The 13,584-nt window shown below is 43.0% G+C and overlaps 1 protein-coding gene across 7 annotated transcripts in view; it reads left to right on the forward strand.

Annotated features, from left to right (window-relative positions):
* GPATCH8 (G-patch domain containing 8) overlaps positions 1–12,614 on the forward strand; it is a 117,088-nt gene extending 104,474 nt beyond the window's left edge. For all 7 annotated transcript variants that reach the window (XM_025440578.3, XM_035721284.2, XM_035721287.2 and 4 more), the window contains 2 exons: positions 3,182–3,312; positions 6,477–12,614. In XM_025440578.3, coding sequence (XP_025296363.1) covers positions 3,182–3,312; positions 6,477–10,362 — 4,017 coding nt within the window. In that variant the 3' untranslated portion in view covers positions 10,363–12,614. The remainder of the gene's footprint in view (positions 1–3,181; positions 3,313–6,476) is intronic.
* The last annotated feature ends 970 nt before the right edge of the window (positions 12,615–13,584 follow it).

Consider the following 13,584-nt stretch of genomic DNA (forward strand, 5'->3'; position numbering starts at 1 on the left):
TCTTGATTTCGGGGTTGTGGGTTCAAGCCCCCACGTTGGGTGTAGAGATTACTTAAAAAATAAAAATAAAATTTAAAAAGATAAGCGACAATCTCTGCCCCTAATAAAAAAGGAGAGGAATATGAACAGTTTTGACATACATTATTTTGACACTTACCCTCATAGTGTCAGAATGGTCCTGTGTTTCTAATGGGGAAACTGGAGCTCAGAGAGATGAAATCACTTGCCTGGTAATTAATGAATTTGAACGCAAGTCTTTCTGACTCTGAAACGACATAAACACTGCCTTTCTGAAAGTCAGAAATAGGTATAGTCAGAGCAAAATATGATGATGGTTGCCAGATAAGTGCTTGACAAAGTACTAAGTTCAGAAAGAAGAAAAATTTGAGGTATGAGTAGAGACTTTGTTTATTTTTTTTAAGACTTTATTTATTTATTCATAGACACAGAGAGAGGCAGAGACACAGGCAGAGGGAGAAGCAGGCTCCACGCAGGGAGCCCCACGCAGGACTGGATCCCGGGTCTGCAGGATCACACCCCAGGCTGCAGGCGGCGCCAAACCGCTGCACCACCGGGGCTGCCCTGAGTTGAGACTTTGTGAGGGGAATTTAGTTTGACCTTGGGTAGGAAGGAGAAACTTGGAATTAGGAATCCATTTTTATCCTCAAAATGCCCTCTAGATCTAAGAGACCTCAAACATTTCAAGTTTGGGAGAGTTGCCAAGCCCTGTAAAGTTTGGGTTAGAATTCTAGGGTTCCAAAAAAAATAAAAATAAATTTAAAAAAAATTCTGGGGTACCCAGTTTTACATTTGTGACGCTAGACTTTAAAGTTTGTAAAGGCAGGGGCACCTGGCTGGCTCAGTTGGTAGAGCATGTGACTCTTGATCTTGGGGTTTGAGTTTAAACCCCACATTGGGTGTAGAGATTACTTAAAAATAAAATCTTTTTAAAAATAAAGTTTGTAAAGGTGATTTAGAAATGTTTGCTACACCCTATATAGGTATATAGTTTTGCCTAGAATGGGGCTGCAACTCCGCTTTGTGTACTGGTATCATCCCATTGTCTTCCCTCTCTACTTCCGATTATGTTGTGGTAGGAATTTGAGATAGGGCATCTTCAGAATGATATGGACATGGTTTTATCCCTTCAACTTTAAAGTTGTACCATGTGGTTGCTGAATGATTAGAAAGCCTAACCTATGTCTGACTTAGCATAGAAACTCCAGGCTTTGGTAAAATACTCATTATTTTTTAAACAGTGTCGTTTAGTTTGGGAAATAACTCCTAAAAGTAATGAAATATTTGTAAGAAGGAAAGAAGTAATGAGGCACAGGGAGATTTTGCAGGCCTCTGGGGTGGTGAGAGAGAAAATGAAAGGTATGAGAAAGATACGTTGAATTTAAATTTTGGCTGGAAAACTTGGTAAACGTTTGGCATAGAAAAAATCTAGGTTTGTCACCTGAAATAATTGTATAATAGTCCTGACAGCCTCTTTCTGCCTCATACTCCTTGAAAAGAAATTGGAATTCATATTTACTGAAAATAGTTGATTCTCCATTTTGAAGTGGTTTTTATAAAAACCTTAATTCTGGATAGCCAACTTTAGTAAAATATTTTGCCTTCTTTTGGTTACTTAAACATTCCCAAAATAAAGATAAATGAAAATAGACTGTTTTTAGGTCACAAATGGTCTTTCCTGAAGTTCTGTTAACTATTTTTCCCGAATGCAGTTAGGTCTGTTTATCTAGGAGAGATGATTACTGTGTTGGTCTGTGTGTATGTACACATATATGTGTTGTACAGGTGCTTCCCTTCTCCCTAACCCTTTTAGAGTTGATGGCTTTGTCCCTGATTGTTCAGTATAATAGTTTGCAGATTCACTAAGAGAGCCTGTGTAGTAATGCTTGCTTTATTTTTTTTTCTCTTCCACTCTTGTTTTATTTTTACTTTTTTTTTCTTTGTGATGTGACATTTTCAGCTGATGTATTGAAAGCAAATCCTTCTAATTTGGGAGCCCAGATCACAAGAGTGAGTTTTTCTACTAGTGTCTTTAGCTGTATATATTTTTTTGTGTGTGTCTCTCCACCCTTTTCCCCTCCCAATTCAAAAATATTCAAAACACATTTCATAAATATTAGATAAGAAAATTCCTCTGTCTGTTGAACATCATGCCCTTCCACAAAGCAATGTCCACTTTATATTGGGTCAAATTCCTTTTCCTAATGCTATTGTAAAAGCATAGGCTAATGTATGTGTTTTGTTTTGGTTTGTTTTCTATATTATCTAGTGTGTTGGAAATAATTTTAGTTCTGTCTTCATTGCAGATATGTCTGGACTTTGTCACCAGTGTGTCTTAGCACTGTTCTTTTTTGGTTGTTGTTTTGTTTTGTTTTAAGGAAAATTATATAGAGTTTCTGAGAATGAAAAGCCCATTCTTCTATCAGGATTTTAAGTAATAAATTCTTTGACTTATCTCTATTCTCCCTCCTCATCCCCTGGATGTTCCTCTCAGGGCCATGAAGGAATGAAAGAGCTATGTATATTACTCTCTGATTTCAGCAGACTGACCAGATGCAAGTGGTCAGACTGGTGAGCTCTGAACATGCAAGCATTGGAAGACGGTTTGTTTGATAGTCACAGGAAAACTCTTCATGCTGAAAAGAAATAATAGCACCTTTTTATGGTGAAATAAAAGTGTGCTTTCTATTTGTTATTTTTTATTCAAATAACCTCCCCATGTAAGCTGTACATTGCTTTTTAAGATCTTACACCTGGGTAATTTTCTGTACTAGCCTAACCCCTTTCTGTTCTCTTTGGCTTGTGTTATTACAGTTTATCTCATGTTCTGTTTGTCTAGTTTTGCATCCTGGAGGAGCAGGTGATTAAATAGTCCCTTTTCTTTCCTCCTAGTGTTCTAAAATTTGCTTATTGCTCTTGAAATCATTTAATTTTGCCCCATAAAGCAAATGGTATGCTGTCCTAACTAGAAATGCAGGTACTACAAGTGTTTTATCCAAAGTAATCAGCCATTGTGTTTTCAATTACTATAAGAATGTAACAGTGTGTTCTATGCTAGCACTATAACCACTGATTGAGGTAAATATTCTAAAGGCCTTGTTTTCTGGACCCCTACGTTATTTTAAATCACCCACCCTCTATTCCCCTTTTTTTGTTACCCCAGAGATTGAAAGATCTCAAGCAGAGAGAGTTTGCTCGAAATGTCTCTTCGAGATCCCGCAAAGATGAGAAGAAACAGGAAAAAGCCCTTCGGCGGCTCCATGAATTGGCAGAGCAAAGGAAACAAGCTGAATGGTGAGGATATTTTCTCTCAGAGAGTTCTATTAGATAGTTTTAATCCTTAACATTTAAGATTATAGATTTAAGATTATAACTGTAAGACCTAAATTAAGATTTAAGAATTATTATTAGTAAATCTTTCAAACTGAAAGCGTATCTGTTATTAGAGTATAATATACTGATTTATGAATGAGTGTATACTTCTGAGGCCATAGCCTATCTGTGTGACTTTAGCTATCTAAGCTCTATGCCTTGGTGTCCTTATCTGTGAAATGGGAGATGATAATAACAGTTTACTTCTTGCAGTCATTGTGAGTAGTTTATCTTTACATCAGAAATGCCTTATAAAAGAGTGCCATAGAAGCTGCTCAATAAATTATACAAATATTGTTCCCATTCTCCAACCTATTTTTTATAGAAAAGTATACATATTACAATATTCTATTTTATAAACAGTAGGGGGCAGAGATTCAAGTGTTTTAACTTCCTTTTAAGTATTATACAGTCCATTCTAATCACTGAAACCTAGGGAATTCTATCCATTTATTTCTCTGTAGGTTCCTGCCTTCTTGAGTGTTCTTTTTAACCTTCCTTCATGATTCTTGATTATTATCAATTTAGGGGCTGGTATTTAGCCTTAGATGGAATTTACCCTACCTAGGGCTGAATTTCCAAGCAACTAGACTTTGGGGACCCAGTCTTTGAGCATCTGAGGATTCATGAGGTATGTGCCTCGATCAGAAAGACTTAGGCCCCCATGTTTGTTTTTAATGGCTAGCCAGGACCAAAGGACAGAACTGATTATAGTAGAAAGAGAAACTATGATTGTGGTTTTCAAAAGTTCACAGCCAACTTGGGGCCAATTTCCAAGTTCCTGGACTTACTAAGTTCATTTTTGTCTCAGGATCCTTTTTTTTACTTATTTACTTCTCTAGTGTTTTAGAGGAAGAAGGAAGAGCGAGAACATGTAGTATGAGTTTTGAAACAGAATTAACCAGTGAGCTCTAATGTTGAGTTAAGCTGCCTATAAACTTTGGCAGCTTTTTATATCACAACACATTCCTCTTGGGTACATTGCAAGGGTACCTCTTCAAAAAGTATATACCAGGTCACTTTATAATGTGAGACATATTTTAATACATATTTTTCTTCAGGTGGCTTGTACTTCTCAGTTTTATTAAGTAAACAGTTAAAATATGACCAAGTGATCTCTTGGTTTTGACCCATCATCAGGTATTTCACTGTCCTAGAATTAATGCATGATCCCACAATAAGTGTTATTGAAGAAATTAACATGGCAAAGACTAAATAAAAATCCCTTTTTAGGGATCCCTGGGTGGCGCAGCAGTTTGGCACCTGCCTTTGGCCCAGGGCGCGATCCTGGAGACCCGGGATCGAATCCCACGTCGGGCTCCCGGTGCATGGAGCCTGCTTCTCCCTCTGCCTCTGTCTCTGCCTCTCTCTCTCTCTCTGTGACTATCATAAATAAATAAAAAATTTTTTTTAAAAATCCCTTTTTATTCACCTTGAGGGTCTCTTTGCTGTAGGGTGGGTTTTGTGGCACAGTATAAATATCTCTTGCTATGTAAATCTTTTGGGTTCATATCTTCCATTACCGAGAGTCTAGATAGCAAGGGATTATCCAAATATATTTAGTTCCTGAGTTTAAGACAGCTAGTAGCTAGGAATCAGATAACGAGGCTTCATCCAAACAGATACCTAATTCTCCTCACTTCTTGAGTTTGGCTTGAAAGGTACCTCAAGTGTATAGTCTACACACTAAAAATTTCAGGCATGATGAGTTTAAAATACTGGCTTTGAGGCTCCTCCATGTTCCTGTTTTCAAAGCTGGGTAGGTGTTTGATAGCATCATGATCATTGTATAGAATGCCCAGAAATTACCACAAAACCAAAGCAAACGCTTTGTGTAGTGCCCAAGAAATAGGTACAGCCGCTTAGGTTTCTGAAACAGACATACTAACCATAGACTACCATAGAGAACCATGGTGGAGGTTTCTGACTATGTTGAACTCAGAAAATACCCACATTTTAAAAAATGAAACTTGAAAATACAGAGGAAATTAGAGGGTTTTTGGTTTGGTTTTGTTTTAGCTGGGTGAAATTCAACCTTTGTAAATAGATGTTCAGACACACGTTTGATGGCATACTGATGGGCAGGATGTTTCAGTAAGAAAGAAGAACAGGGGTGCCTGACTGGCTCAGTTGGTAGAGCATGTGATTTTTTTATTTCAGGATCATGAGTTTAAGCCCTACATTGGGTATAGAGGTAGATTACTTATAAATAAACAAACTTTTAAAAATGAGAAAGAGGGGCAGCCTGGGTGGCTCAGCGGTTTAAGTGCCTGCCTTCATCCCAGGGCATGATCTTGGAATCCTGGAATCGAGTCCCATGTTGGGCTGCCTACATGGGGCCTGCTTCTCCCTCTGCCTGTGTCTCTGCCTCTGTGTGTGTGTGTGTGTGTGTGTGTGTGTGTGTCTATCATGAATAAATAAATAAATAAAATCTTTAAAAAAAAAAAAAAAAAAGTGAGAAAGAGGGGCAGCCCCGGTGGTGCAGCAGTTTAGCGCTGTCTTTAGCCCAGGGCCTGATCCTGGAGACCTGGGATCAAGTCCCATGTCGGGCTCCCTGCATGGAGCCTGCTTCTCCCTCTGCCTCTGTCTCTGCCTCTCTCTTTCTCTCTCTCTCTCTCTCATAAATAAATAAATAAAAATTTTTAATAAATAGATAGATAGATAGAAAGAAGAAAGAAAGAAAGAAAGAAAGAAAGAAAGAAAGAAAGAAAGAAAGAAAGAAAGATAGATAGATAGATAGATAGATAGATAGATAGATAGATATGGGATGGGTCAACCATACTAGGTGGTAACAACAGAAAATTGTGTGATATGTCTTTCCTTTTTAAATTTTAATCAGTTTAGGAAGAAATAGTAGTAACTGGCTGGCGCTGGAAATACAGCAAATTAGTAGATTAACAGTATGAGACTTTGCCTAAACTCACAGAGCAAGTTCTCTTTTTAGTACAAGGCTAGGAAACAGCCACCACTTAGTGTCTTTGAAGCCTACTGTAATGAATGGTGGAACATAAGAGATAAGTGCTAAGTAAGAAGTATGAAATGTGCCCCTAAACTTTTTTTTTTTTTTTCTCTAAACCATTGTGTAGTGCACCTGGAAGTGGTCCCATGTTCAGACCAACCACAGTGGCTGTAGATGAAGAAGGTGGAGATGATGATAAAGATGAATCAGCTACAAACAGTGGCACAAGTGCCACTGCCACTTGTGGCCCAGGATCTGAATTCTCCACAGATAAAGGAGGCCCTTTCACTGCAGTACAAATCACTAATACCACTGGACTGACACAGGCCCCTGGGTTAGCTTCCCAAGGCATCAGCTTTGGCATTAAGAATAATTTAGGGACCCCACTGCAAAAATTGGGAGTGTCATTTTCCTTTGCCAAGAAGGCTCCTGTCAAACTCGAGTCAATAGCATCAGTTTTCAAGGACCATGCAGAGGAAGGGACCTCTGAAGATGGATCAAAAGCCGATGAGAAGGGTTCTGATCAAGGACTGCAGAAGATGGGAGACTCTGATGGTAGCAGTAATCTTGATGGTAAAAAAGACGATGAAGACCCTCAGGATGGAGGGTCCCTTGCCTCAACATTATCTAAGTTAAAAAGAATGAAGCGAGAAGAAGGAGCTGGGGCTGCAGAGCCAGAGTATTACCACTACATTCCCCCAGCACACTGCAAAGTAAAACCAAATTTCCCCTTCCTACTCTTTATGAGAGCCAGTGAACAAATGGAAGGTGATAATAGTATACACCCAAAAAATGCCCTAGAGAGCAAAAAAAGCAGTTCTCCCAAGCCTAAGGGCTGTGTCAAGGTGGCAGTAAGCCAAGGAGCAGAGAAGACAGTTGATGAAGTCTCTGAGCAACAAACAGAAACCAGTGTCACAGAGCCCTCAGAGCCTGGAAGCAAAGCTGAGACAAAGAAGTCCTCAGGAGGGGATGTGAGTGAGCAGGATGTAGAGAGTGCAAGTCAGAAGGTTTCAGAGAACCAAATATGTGAGTCTAACCCTTCTAAAGAAACTTCTCAGATCACCACACCAGGGAAAGAAAGCCAGGAGGGACCCAAACATCCTACTGGTCCCTTCTTTCCAGTTTTGAGCAAAGATGAAAGCACTGCCCTCCAGTGGCCATCAGAACTCTTAATTTTTACTAAGGCAGAACCCTCCATTTCATACAGTTGTAACCCTTTATACTTTGACTTTAAACTTTCAAGGAACAAAGATGCCAGAGCTAAAGGGACAGAAAAACCAAAGGACATAGGCTCCTCAAAGGACCATCTCCAAGGCCTTGATGCTGGTGAGCCAAATAAAATCAAGGAAGGAGGAGAGAATATAGAACATTCCTCGGGAGGCAGAATGGATGTACCTGCTTCAGGGTCTGCCTGTAGCAATCTGAACAAGCAGGAACCTGGGGGTAGCCATGGGTCAGAGACAGAGGACACAGGGAGAAGCCTTCCTAGCAAGAAAGAACGATCTGGGAAGTCCCACCGACACAAAAAGAAAAAGAAACACAAAAAATCCAACAAACACAAACGGAAACACAAGGCTGACCCAGAAGAGAAAAGCTCTAAGACAGAGTCTGGGGAGAAGTCTAAGAAGCGCAAGAAACGAAAACGAAAGAAGAATAAGTCATCAGCTCCAGCAGATTCTGAACGGGGACCCAAACCAGAGCCCCCTGGGAGTGGTAGCCCTGCACCGCCCAGACGGCGGAGGCGAGCTCAAGATGCTTCCCAGCGGAGACCCCTCCCGGCTGAAGAAGGGAGCAGTGGCAAGAAGGATGAAGGTGGAGGTGGTGGTGATTCCCAGGATCATGGTGGCAGGAAACACAGAGGTGAGCCTCTGACTTCGTCCTGCCAGCGAAGAACTAGCACCAAACGGAGCAGCCGATCCAGCCATCGGAGTCGCCCCAGTAGTGGAGATGAGGACAGTGATGATGCTTCCTCACATCGGCTACACCAGAAATCTCCTTCCCAGTACAGTGAGGAGGAGGAAGAGGAAGAAGACTCAGGCAGTGAGCATTCCCGTAGCCGCTCCCGGTCGGGCCGGCGCCATTCCTCACATCGTTCCTCCCGGCGTTCTTACTCAAGTAGCTCAGATGCTTCTTCAGATCAGAGCTGCTATAGTAGACAGCGCAGCTACTCTGATGACAGCTACAGTGACTATAGTGATCGATCTCGAAGGCACTCCAAGCGCTCCCATGACTCTGATGACTCTGATTATGCCAGCTCCAAGCACCGGTCCAAACGGCACAAATACTCCTCTTCCGATGATGACTATAGCCTCAGTTGCAGCCAGTCCCGAAGCCGCTCTCGGAGTCACACCAGGGAGCGCTCAAGGTCCCGGGGCCGCAGTCGCAGCAGCAGTTGTAGCCGCAGCCGGAGCAAACGGAGAAGCCGCAGCACCACAGCCCACAGCTGGCAGCGGAGCCGAAGCTACAGCCGTGACCGCAGCCGGAGCACCAGGAGCCCTTCCCAGAGATCGGGTTCCAGGAAGGGATCATGGGGTCATGAAAGCCCAGAGGAGAGGCGTTCTGGTCGTCGAGACTTCATCCGCTCTAAAATCTACCGCTCCCAGTCTCCCCACTATTTCCGATCAGGCCGGGGAGAAGGTCCTGGGAAGAAAGAAGATGGCAGAGGAGATGATGGTAAAGGGACAGGTCCACCCTCCCAGAACAGCAATGTTGGCACAGGAAGGGGATCCGAAGGTGACTGCAGCCCTGAAGACAAGAATTCCGTCACTGCCAAACTGCTGCTGGAGAAGATCCAGTCAAGGAAGGTGGAGAGGAAACCCAGTGTGAGTGAGGAGGTGCTGGCCACCCCTAATAAAGCTGGGCTCAAACTCAAAGACCCCCCACAAGGTTACTTTGGCCCTAAGCTCCCCCCATCTCTTGGCAATAAGCCTGTCCTTCCACTAATAGGGAAGCTCCCAGCTACCCGAAAACCCACCACCAAGAAATGTGAAGAGTCTGGCTTAGAAAGGGGGGAAGAGCAAGAACAGTCAGAGACAGAAGAAGGGCCTCCAGGGAGTAGCGATGCCCCATTTGGACATCAGTTCCCTTCAGAGGAAACAGCTGGCCCCTTATCAGACCCACCCCCAGAAGAGCCAAAGTCTGAAGAAGCTACTGCTGATCATCCTGTGGCTCCACTAGGCACCCCAGTGCACTCTGACTGCTATCCTGGGGACCCCACCATCTCCCATAACTACCTCCCTGACCCCAGTGATGGGGACACACTAGAGTCCTTGGATAGTGGCAGTCAGCCAGGCCCTGTGGAATCCAGCTTGCTGCCTATAGCGCCAGACCTTGAGCACTTCCCCAGTTATGCACCTCCCAGTGGGGATCCTAGTATTGAGTCGGCTGATGGGGCTGAGGATGCTTCCCTGGCCCCTCTGGAGAGCCAGCCTATCACCTTCACTCCTGAGGAAATGGAGAAGTACAGCAAGCTCCAGCAAGCCGCACAGCAACACATCCAACAGCAGCTTCTGGCCAAGCAAGTAAAGGCCTTTCCAGCCTCTGCTGCCCTGGCCCCAGCCACTCCAGCCCTGCAGCCCATCCACATTCAGCAGCCAGCTACAGCCTCTGCCACCTCGATCACAACTGTTCAGCATGCCATCCTACAGCATCATGCGGCAGCAGCTGCTGCTGCAATTGGAATTCACCCCCACCCTCATCCCCAGCCACTTGCCCAAGTACATCATATTCCCCAGCCCCACTTAACCCCCATTTCCTTGTCCCACCTCACTCATTCAATCATCCCTGGCCATCCCGCCACCTTTCTCGCTAGCCATCCCATTCACATCATTCCTGCCTCAGCCATTCATCCTGGGCCCTTCACCTTCCATCCTGTCCCACATGCTGCCCTCTACCCTACCCTGCTTGCTCCACGGCCTGCTGCGGCAGCTGCCACTGCCCTCCACCTTCACCCACTACTTCATCCCATCTTCTCAGGTCAAGACCTGCAGCATCCGCCTAGCCATGGCACATGAGTTGGGGATTGGGAGCCCAGGTAGGGCCAGGGAAGGTGACCCATATATCTTCCCTCGGGGGTGTTGAGCCATTAATACCAGCAAGTACAAGCTGGGATGGGCAGTGTCTGACAGCCAAAGAATCAAGTTTTGGCTTGCAGGGGTGGTTTTAGATTTGAGGTTTGCTTTGGGTTTACTATCAGGGATTTTTTCCCCCCTTCCCCCTTTCTGTTTGTCCCTCCTCCTGTGTTTCCAAGCTAGGGAACACCAGTAAGTGCTCCCCACCCCTCTGCGGCAACATCTCCAAACTCGAGTTTGGATACTCGTCTCCTCCCTCTACTTTTTATCCTCTGCTCTCCCCTTCTGTAAATTTTGAAACATTTTCTTCCTCTCTGGCCGGCGGTTTGGCCATCTGGTCCTGCGCTCTCAATGTCTTTGACCATCCCTTGGTGACCTTATGCTATCCCGGGTGAGGTGGAAAGGGAGTCTGACCTGCAACTAGATGCTACTCAGGCTGTTATTCAATCCACTTCCCACACAAACAGCCACACATTGGCACTGTTGTCCTCATATCCCTCATCCCAGAAGAGATATCTGCATATCCCAGAAAAGAAGATGCTATCATGAATAGAAGCTATGCGGAACATAAAGTCACCCGTGTGCTTACCCAGAGAGGAGCTCATGTGTCTGAAGGGTGTATTTTCTTCTGTCATGTTGATGTTTCCTTCTTAATTTATAGGATTTTTTTTAATGTAAAAAATTGCACTGAACTCTATAAACGTAAATGCTGCTTTTTGTAGCTCATATAAAAAAAAGTTCCATATTTGTAGTATACTGCAATAATATTTTTTACATCCAGCTCTTTAAGTGATCCTTGTTCTGGTGGCTTTGTGTAAATATGTTTGCCCTAGTTGAATTAAGAAACTTTAAAGGTTATAAAATGAAAACAAAAAATAAAGTACCTGTTTTCTGCTAGATGCAAAAATGACTAAGCATGTATATTTTATCAAGCTCATGTATTTTTTGAAGTTATGAACTATAAAAATGTTAAAACAAAAAAAAAAAAGAACATTGTTTAACATTTTTTGCTGGGACAAAATGTTTAATTTGCAGTAAGAGGTGCGCCCCGCACTGGGATTTTTGAACTAATGGGCAGCAGTCGGCTGAGGGTGTCAGAGGGATCCTCAGTTATGACATCTCCCTCGTGCTTTGCAGTTTTATACAGAGAGGTAGGCCCACAGAGGAGGGAGAGATTTGAGAGCTTTATTCTCTGGAAGCAGTGAGATTCAGAGTGGTTGTCCTGGGGGGGAGAGGGGGAGGGTTCCTGGGTGCCTTGTTCCAGGCAGTCCATTTGCCTTCCTAATACTTAGCCCCCCTCTGACAATTTTTTTTTTTAATGTGCCTTTTGGGTTGGCTAGAAACTGAAGTAGAAGTAGACTTAAGGGTCATAGAGTTGGGACAGTTTCTTCCTCTTGTTGGGAGGTGAGCACATTTACAGATACTGCAGATTCTTTTGCTTCATAGTTTCCATGCCTTCTGCCCAGCTTAGTTTAAGCAGTGAAGATGTTCTTTTTCCTTTTCTCCCGTGACACCTACCAGAGGAAGCACCACCTCAATTCCTCTTCCTCCTCTTGCCTTTCACCTGGGCTCTCAGAACTAATTAACATACTGACCCATTTATGTTGCAGGTCTCATCTTTGGCATAGTTAGCATTTCCCTACCTATTCCTGTGGCTAGAATTGGTTGGGTGGTTACTGAACAGGAAGAAACAAACCATACGTACTTGGGCCAAGGCTCTGCATTTTCTGCCTTTCTTCTCAGATTCCCAAAAGAAAAAAGTTTTGAGTGAGAAGCAAGGGCAAACAAGGCTCTTGACTGAGCCTCCTACCTGTTCAGTTCTCCTCATCTGAGTGAGAAGCATCACTTTTGATAACTAGCACTGGAAAAATGAAATCATCTGTTTGAAGTGAAGGGACTCATTTTTCTTTGCTTTCAGCCCATGTAAATATTTAAATAATACAGTATTAACATTTTTGTGCTGCTTCCCATTAGCTTGTAGATTGAGCCATACTCTGGCTGCCTCTCTACCTTCCTGGGGGCAGTTTTCTTTAAATTTTCAGAATAGTGATTTTAAAACTTAAAGGAAAAATAAAATAACCTATCCTTACTTACAAGCATTACAGATTGTATTTAACTTTATCACATATGATAGAGATATATATGCTGTAAAATTAGGGAAAGGAACTTTCTAATAAACCAATGATTTGTGGAAACTTGGCAGAGTCTGTCGTGATTGTTGCCCCATCCATTCAAGCTGGGAAGGGATGGAGTTACAGGCTACAAATAACGTGAAGTAATCAAGGAATAGATTCTTGTGAACGAGTTGCTTATGATGTTTGGAATTGAGCTTCTCAAGACAGCCTGCCCAAGTATAGAGGAAAAACTGCCATAGGAGGAAACAATAGTGGTTAATTTCCTTTCGGTCTTAGGTGGTATGTCTTGGAATGCACTTCCTTTCCACTCTTTCCCACAAGAATTTTCTTCTAGGTCTACTTTTTTCCTCAGTTTAGATATATAATCTCTGTGTGGTAGAGCCTATGGCATGGAGGTGCTTACTAAATGGGTTTAGAATTTCTGGTTTTGAAACTTTTAGGATTTGCGATGAACTTCAGGGTGATGGGAATAGGAGTCATCTGCCTGGCCTTTGCCTTCGAGATGGACATTTGTATACCCAACCAGTCTTGGATTAATCTTACCCTTTTAATACTACACTGCAATGCTTGAGAGCTACCTGGTAAAAGGAAATGTGCTCTAATTGTTAGAGCAGATAAAAGCCTCGGTCTCCTGTTTCCCAAAAAAAAAAAAAGAAGAGAAAGTTTAGCAACAAAAGCTAATGCCTGGGTGATTCAGTGGGCTAAGCGTCTGCCTTCAGCTCAGGTCATGATCCCAGGATCCTGGGATTGAGTCCTAGGTCAGGCTCCACATTCAGCCTGCCACTCCCCCTTCTCGTGCACTCCCCTTTCTGTCTCTCAAAATCTTTTTAAAAAAAAAGCTAACCATAGGTTTATAGTGATAGTTTCCTCTCTCCCTCAGTCTTTCAGGAAGGAGTAGTACAATGTTTCTTTCATGCTCTTTCATGCAGCTGTGTTCTCACCTTGAGGAAAGAGAAGCTGTTCAATTTGAACCTTATGTCGGATGCTCAGATCTGCCTCTTTTCATAAAATAGCAAAATCCCTGCCCAGA

This window comes from Canis lupus, chromosome 9, assembly GCF_003254725.2.
Source record: "Canis lupus dingo isolate Sandy chromosome 9, ASM325472v2, whole genome shotgun sequence".
NCBI lineage: Eukaryota > Metazoa > Chordata > Mammalia > Carnivora > Canidae > Canis > Canis lupus.